Source organism: Anopheles aquasalis, chromosome X, assembly GCF_943734665.1.
Source record: "Anopheles aquasalis chromosome X, idAnoAquaMG_Q_19, whole genome shotgun sequence".
NCBI classification, from domain to species: Eukaryota; Metazoa; Arthropoda; class Insecta; order Diptera; family Culicidae; genus Anopheles; species Anopheles aquasalis.
This window is the reverse complement of record NC_064876.1, coordinates 4,743,411-4,751,693: the sequence shown is the minus strand read 5'-3', so window position 1 is coordinate 4,751,693 and position 8,283 is coordinate 4,743,411. Positions and strand designations below refer to the sequence as shown.

The 8,283-nt window shown below is 50.6% G+C and overlaps 1 protein-coding gene across 1 annotated transcript; it reads right to left on the bottom strand.

Annotated features, from left to right (window-relative positions):
• Window positions 1-1,420: 1,420 nt before the first annotated feature.
• LOC126570350 (uncharacterized) lies at window positions 1,421-7,670 on the bottom strand. Its single transcript, XM_050228052.1, has 2 exons — window positions 1,734-7,670; window positions 1,421-1,652 (listed from the first exon to the last, which is right to left on the bottom strand). The coding sequence occupies exon 1, from the start codon at window positions 7,668-7,670 to the stop codon at window positions 5,574-5,576; it is 2,097 nt and encodes a 698-aa protein (XP_050084009.1). The 3' UTR covers window positions 1,421-1,652; window positions 1,734-5,573.
• Between the last annotated feature and the right edge of the window lie 613 nt (window positions 7,671-8,283).

Sequence of the window (8,283 nt, the reverse complement as noted above, 5' to 3'; positions counted from 1 at the left end):
ACTCCTCTCGAGGGGAGGTGCTGCCACGTGGCAGTACAATAGCGGAGAGAGAGAGAGAGAGAGAGAGAGAGAGAGAGAGAGAGAGAGAGAGAGAGAGAGATCACGAGAAGCGACGGGGAGAGGATGGCGGAGGTCGCTGAATTTATGAATTTCGCCGAGGACTACTGATCAGTATCATTCCGCACTCTCTGCTATGCTCCCATTGTGCTCCGGTGGGTGGGGATGCCGTGCACCTCTGCATCCCCTCGCCTGTTCTGGCGTTCCGCAGTAATCGGTATCGCGTACACCTCCCCCGCCCCGTATATGCAAATATTTCGGTTTCGATTAGGCCTATAAGCCTCTGCGTGGCCGCATTGAGGGAGCGGTTGATTGCACCTTGGCAGGATCTTTGGTGGGGCGGTGGGGGGGGGGGGGGGGGCAAAAAAGCACATCAATCTCGGCATATCTCGCGCCTCATTCCGCTTCAGCTTTCAGCGGGGTATGGGGATGGGGGTGCAAAGGCTTGCAAAGAATCTCAACAATCTTGGTGGCCTGCCTATTAGTGAGTCATCAAGTGACTCTGGTGCATGGTATGGTATGGCCTGGCGATTACCCTGTACCTGGGCTGGGAATGCCGCAGATACTCCGTTGATTGTTGGGGTGGGTGGGGAGGCCCTCTCAATCAACTCATTAACTGGCTGGCTGCCGCTTTTGGAGATACCTCTCAATGCAATTGTCTTGCTACTGGCCCTGGGTCTCTCTCTCTCTCTCCCTCTCTCTTTCTCGATCATTTTCCTTTGCCTATTCGCATTTCGCATCTATTTTCCCTGCTTCCCCTGCCCAACCCCCCCTGGGTGTAGAGCATGCGAACGTACTTCTCTCGATGTTGGCCGCGCGATAACGCATTGCGCTCGATCGCTTGATAAGGGAAGCAGGTGGGGAGCACATGCACTCAACGAAGCGGGCGGCCGCGCTTTCATCCACACGGCCACAGATGCACCGTCGCGCATTAGTTCGAGCCGGGTGAAACCGAGAGCGAAAGCGGAATGCTGCAGCCAATTGCCAATTGCACTGTTCGCAGTGAATGGAGCTCGCAGCTGGGGCATGAAAGGAGGAACCCGTGCGACCAGTGCGACATCTCGTTGTTGTTGCTGCTACTGCTGCTGCTGCTGCTACTGTTTGGCAGAAGTTTGGTTTCTTCAAACCGCGATTTCGTCCGGAGGCTAAAATCATACAACAAACAATTCCAATCAGTAACGGTGTTGAATTTTGGGGTGCGTAATAGTCGCGGAAAAGACCTACCTCGTACAATGACACATCATCACGCGAGCTGCTGAGCGGTAGTCACTGAGTCAGCAGGACCAGCAGGAGCAGCACCAGCAGGAGCAGCAGATCGCGCAGATTCTGCCGCGTGCGTCGTATCGTAACTTTTTGCGAATGGTTAACGGAAGCATTCAGCATTTTATTGGAACACGTTTGAACGACACGTTGTACACCCTCTGCCCCACATAGCACGACACACCGACAATGGCCAGCCAGCCGGCTGACGGTTGACGTTCGGTTGATTGAGGATGGGAGAGATTCCGGTTGAATGCACAGGTTGACAGTCGATCGGATCGATTGATGTGGTTGATCTCGATGTCTCGGCAACGCTTTTCTGAGTCCAGTAGCATCTGCAAACGGGAGAAGACGATAAGGCACGGTGACATGGTAGCAAGGAAGGTCAGCGAGCCGGTGCTGGAGACGGAGCTTACCTGCTGCATGTGCTGCTGTTCTGCTTCCACTGCGAGCACCATTGCGAGAATCCATCCCAGCGATCCAAGGCCATCCAACCGGTGATAAGCGATTCCCAAACGGTGAACATATTCGCCCGTCCTCGTCCTTGGCCCGTGGGGGAGGCAGAATGCTGCCTGCATTCTGTTTTTGCTTCTTCTTTTTTTTGTGTATGTTCAAAAGGAACAAATAGTACACACCAAAACACAAACAAACACACACGCAATAGTATCGCTGGAGCCGAAGCTCTAAGCTAGGAGCTCCAGGATTAATGGTCACCCCACCTCAGTATAATAGGGTGGAGGTTGTTGTAGACCGTTTTTGGGGGGTCGCAAAGTAAACAGGACTTTTTTCAATAGCACAATTTCTGGTGGCACCATATTAATGTGGTTATTTTTGTTTAAAAGGTACATCCTTTGACGGCTTTCACTCAAATTTTCATGTCATTTGGTTCACTAAAAACAAAGCTATAGCGCATAAAGTGACAGTATGTTTTGGGTGGTCGGTACAGGCCGGTGATGGCCAAAATGTCAGCGTAAAGTTTTTCTTGCATAAAGTTTGCCGAATCGGTAAGAGTCAATTGGTACCAGATCAGGTGATTACGGGAAATGATTTATCGAAGAAAATGCAAAAAAAACAGTGATAAGCGTGAACCCGATAAGACGGCGCATTATCGTGCCATATGCAATTCAATTCCTTTCTTCACGATCGTTTAGCCGAATTCAACAACTACAATGCATCGTAAACGCCTCAAACCATAATGGTAATATACGGCAGTAACTGTTTTGCCAGTTTGTTTTAGTCAATTTTGAGAAAATACCGCATTTTTTTCGATTCTCCAAGGCAAATTTAGTTGAATTTTCATTTTTATACCGACGTCCAAAACAATACTGTCACTTTAATTCAGTAACTTTGCTTCCAGTGGACCAAATGATATGAAATTTGGACTGAAAGTCGTTAAAGGATGTACTTTTCAACATTAATGTGGTGCCGCCAGACGCCAGAAGGCTTGTTTACTTTGCGATAGACCATTTATACAGGGTGTACCATAAAAAATGAGAAGGTTTTCATTGCTATGTTTTGGACCTTTTTCTAACACCAGTATGGCATCGGTTGGTCAAATATGGCCTAAAAGCAACCTCTAGAGCCTAGGGTGAAGCATAATTTAATAGTTAGAACGATAAAACATCTTTCATATGAACTATCGATGGATTTGTTGTCAGCTTTGAAGACGAAGAAACAGGGTTGTCGTGTTCTCTGATGAGAATCTTTTCACGATTGATGCAGCAACGAATTCCCGCACGAATAGGTTCGTATTGACCCTAAAGATTAAGGAGATGCTTCAAAGGACATAAAATTCCGTACAAAGAGGCCGTATGTTTGTAAAATTCCATATTAGAATGTATATTGATGAATATTGATGTGAGTATCAATGTTTTTAAGGAACACGTTTTATCAAGGATTGAAGCAACTTTCAGTACACCTCAAAATGTAGAGTTTCAGCACGATGGAGGCCCCTGCCATACGTCTAAACGGACTCTCAAACATGGTTGAAGGAGAAGATGCATTTTTGGTCGAAAGATTTATGCCCGCCAAGCGGTCCTGAATTAAGGGGGGACTTCGGTATTTTCGGGCCAAAAAAAGGCCCGTTTTTGACGATTTTTTGTGACGTTACCATTCAACTTCAATCTTTTAGGTAAATAGCATATTAATCTACATTTTTTGAAGAATATTTGGTATTGTTTTGAGCATCATTCATTGAGCAATGAATCCATGGCAGCACATTTTGGTAGGCGCGTCGTCGAAAAGGTACTTTTTACGGTGCCCATCGTAGCGACATGATGAGTCATTTGAAATATATAAAACGATATTCGTTAGAAAGATTATAAGTTTATCTAGGTAGTCCTGTTAAGTTTTTGTTGATATTCCTATTTTTCGATTTTTGGCAGATTATTGAAGTTGAAGAAGTGATGCTTTTTGCGATTCTGAACGAACTTTACAGATTTGTTTCAAAAAAAGTATCGACAATTTTTATGAAATCTCAACGGGGCTACCTGGCAAAAAGTGTACAGATGATGTGTTAAAAATTTTAAGTCAATCTGTCCAGTAGTTTTTACGGTACGATGGGCAACGACTTTGAAAACGTTGGTTCTGGAGAAACGCTCTTCAAAGTAGCACGCTGCATGGAGCCTTGAATGAAAATCGGATTTTCAAAAGTCTATAACTTTGTCAATTTTTCTTCGATTGACCCAAAACTTTTAAAAAATACTCTTGAAAAGGTCTGCATTCAGGGAAAAATGTTGAAAATATGTGACACAAAAAATAACTACCGAAGTCCCCCCTTAAACCAGTTGGGATATTCAATATGCGCGTTTGTTCGGCCTAAATCCTGTGAATAGTTACACCATACTGGCTGGCTCGCTTGCAATCGTTTATCAAATTAAGCTCCATAAATCGATACAATGGTACCTGATAGCATTACAAAGCGCTATGGCAGTGGACCAAAACAAACCGCAACATCGCCAGAAATGATTCGCAAAGTGAAGACCAGAATTCAACGTCCATAAAAAGGCCTCGCAAAAGATATGAAAATTTCGCTCGATCCTATGCAACGCATAATGAAAAATGAACTCAAGGATGAGCCTTACAACTTCCAAAAAGCACACCATGTTAAACCGCAGCATAACAAAGTTCGGTGCGAACGAGCAAAGGAGGAGTTGTTGCGCTTGCACGACACGTGGCGAATTTTCCAAACATTGTGTTCTCCGATGAGAAAATTATTCAAATTAATCAGTCCAATCAGTCTAATAACGATCGTGTTTACTTGACCGATGATTCATACTTGAATTTGAGCCTAAGTACGGCCAGTACTCGTAGCAATTTCCCATCGCAATTATTGGCTGTGACCGCTGATGGGCGCTCTTCAAACTGTTTTCACCGATCCTGCAGTCAAATTAAAAGCGACACGCTATCGATAATATGTCTCAGAAGGTGCTTTAGAGCCGTGGGCACGTAATCATTTCGGTCGCAGACCATGGACGTTCCTACAAGACTCGGAATCGTCTCATAAAGCTCGTGCGAAAGAAGAATGGTTAAAAAAAAATCATCAAACCTGACGCAAATCCGATGAACCATTCCGTCTGGTCCAAGTTAGAGAGCAAGGTGAGGACTAAAAAATAAGGCCCAGTATGGATGCGCTAATGTAATCGATTGTATGAGAACGAGCCAAAAAACCGAAAGATCACATTCGTGCAGCATCAATTTTTTTTGTCGGGGCCGTTAGAAGACTATAGTCGAGCCAAATGTGGCCACATCGTGCTAAAGCGAATAGTTGCTGCAAATTTAATTATTCTAAAACAATTTTGTCTTTGAAATCAATACGCAATCATTTCAAACTAAAAAGTTATTGTGTTTTGAATCGATAACACTTCATGTCAGTAATCCTGTAAGATGCCGAAGTTGTATGTTACCGAGGGCTGTTCACGAATTCGTAACCACTAGGAGAAATTAATTGACAAAGCAGGCCGACAACAATCCACCAATTTTTGTTTGTTTGTTGATGAACAATGAACCATAAGGGCCAATTTAGAATACTTTAAAACAGTAGTAAACCAACAAAAAAGTGACTTTAAAATTGCGTTAAAGGATTTTCTCACTGTTTTTTTTTTTGTGGTACACCCTATAGGGATCATCGGCCAGTTGTGGATAAATAAGGGATATTCATTTGCCTTACAAATGATACACACAAATGTAGACATGGACACACACATGGGCACACAGAAAATAAGTGACCTTCCAACCCAGCGCCCCCCCTCCGTGGCCTAGACGTACACGGTGGCGTTCGGTTCGTGGTCGGGCACGGTGTACCGCACCTGGTGCACCTCGAACTGCAGCACATCGTACCCGGGCGGTTGGGTACCGGGTGTCGGTTCCACCTCGACGATCTCCTCGTAGATGTTGGTGGTGTGGGCGGGTGCGTACGAGCAGCTCGGTTGGCACTCGATCGGTAGCTCGTACAGGAACGAGGTGCTCTTCTCCGTCATGGCCTCGTCCAGCTCATCGTCCCCGTCCCCATGGATACCCTGCGCCCCCAAACAGCACCAGTAGGCAACGCAGCAGGCTACGCAAGCCCCCCGGCAGCGACCACTTTGCAGCCGTGGTGCCTTATTACCCGCGGTGGCAGGAGCAGCGGTTGTCCGGTAGAAGGGAACATGCTGGGCACGCCGGTAACGATTGTACACCAGCAGGCAAACGTTCGACACGAGAAACCCGACAATCACCAGGACGATGATGGTGAGGGCGCGTACTGGCGGTTCGACCGGTACCGTGACCGTCACCTTGGGTCGCGCGTGCACCACAACGATCGCATCGTGGTCACCATGGTCGTCCTCGTCGACCGGCTCGGCGGCCGTCCCATTCTGCTCCGGATGGTCGTCGTCCGCAGGAGATGACAGCGTTGAGGCCGCTGGCGCCGGTTCGATCACCAGCAGCGTCGGTAGATTGCAGGGCAACCCGGACACACTCAGCAACCGATCGTCCCGGGCGTGCGTGTACTCGAACCGCTCGAACAGACCACTGTCCCGGAGCCACACGCAGTCCCACGGGTTCCGGTCGGCACGGATCGCAACCAGCCGCGGCCAATCACCGATATCGTAGTCCAGGCTCAGCAACCGGTTGTCCCGGATGTCGAGCCGCACGATCGACGAACCGACGTCACCGAACGCACCGGGGTGGATGTAGGTGATCCGGTTCGCGGACAGATCGACCGTCGCCAGGGTGGTGCTGCCGACCGCGAACAGCCCGGCCGGTATCTCGCCCAACGCGTTCTCGCTCAGCACCAGCAGCTGGAGCGAGGGCAAGTGGCTCAGCACGAGCGTCCGCTCGTCCAGTGCGTTCTGCGACAGGTTAAGGGTGATGAGGGCTGGCAGGTTCCGGACGGAGGCGTACCGTAGTGTGCAGTTGACTAGTGCAGCCTTCACGAGACCACTGGGGACGCCGGTGCCGGTGCCGGTGCCGGTGCCGGCGCTACTACCATCGATAACGATCGTCGACGCGGTCGGCGCACCACCGCCAGTGCGCACGTACACAAACTGGAGCCGCTGGAGCGCGGCCGGTAGGTGCTCGACGAGCGCCGTCAGGTTGGTGACCCGGCTGTCGACGAGTTTAAACGTTTCGAGCGCTTCGAGCGGGCCGATCGTAAAGTTAAGCGTACCGGACCCGTCGACGATGAGCTGTTCGAGCTGGGTGAGCTCACGCAACACACCGGCGTCCATCCGCTCGAACTGGCACCGGATGAACCGTAGCTCCTTGAGGGTGGCCAGCCCCTGGAAGCTGCCGGGGGTGAGAAGCCGGATCGACCCGTTGACCAGCTCGAGCCGGTCCAGACGGTGGAAGTGGGTGAAGGTGCTGGGCGGAACCGTGGCGAGACAGTAACCGTCGAGGGCGAGCAACCGGACGTTCTCGGGGTAGTGTAGGTAGCTGAGCCCCAGGCCGGCACCGTGCGCCGATCTGCCACCCATCCGGTACGACTGCACCTTGCGGAACATTTTGCGCGAGTACTCGGAGCTGGACGGTGGCTGGGTGCAGTTCAGCTCGACGCTAAACTCGGTGTCCAGCGAGCGGTAGTTCACGGTGATCGGTATCCGGCAGTCGGGCGGGGTGTTAGGCGGTTCCCAGGTCCGCTCCGCTGCTTCCGGCTCCACGGTGTCAGCCTGGTCGCAGTGCAGTAGCCAGCTGGCGTCGCTGCCACTGCCATCGTCACCGCCTCCCGTATCCTCCGGTGGTGATGGTTGATGGACGGCGCCTACCTTGTGCCGGATGCGTGGTGATAACAGCAGCAACAGCACGATCACTACCGCCACCGACGGTGTCGGTACGTAGCGCAACACTAGCCGGAGCACTAGCTTGAAAAGGGTCATCTTGACTGGGCGAAGGCACCGCACGGACTGAACTGGGTCCCCGATGACTGGACTGGCGATGCCGATTTCCAACGAAGGCCCAAATCGACCTCCCTCTCTCTCTCTCTCTCTCTCTCTCTCGATCGCTCTCTCTCTCTCGCTCTCTGCACTGCTGGAAGATGATCTTGTGTTTTATTTTTGCGCTCCCGCTTTGTTTACGTTTGCCAGTGCATGCGAGTACCCACTTCCAGGAGTCCCGGGTGACGGTGGACGGGGGGGGAGGGGGGGGGGGGGCGTCCGATCGATCGTGAATCGGACGAGCGCACGCACACGAGAGACACCCGATCGCATCTAGCACCTCGTATCCTATCCGCGATAATGGGGTCCTGGACTCACGCCAAGTTCCTGGTATTACGCTGCGGCCTAACCCCCCCCCCCCCCCCCCCTCCTTCTGGGCGCCAGCAGAGCATCCTGCCCTGGCCCTCGTGCCCGTATGGTTGCACTTTCGCGACAATAAAATGCGATCCCCCTGGCCAGCCCTCGCCGCAGCACCTCTCGCAAGCAAGTAAATGCGATCAAGGGGGGGGGGGGGGGAATGGCAAGCGCACTCGCAAAGGTATTTAATGGGCATTTT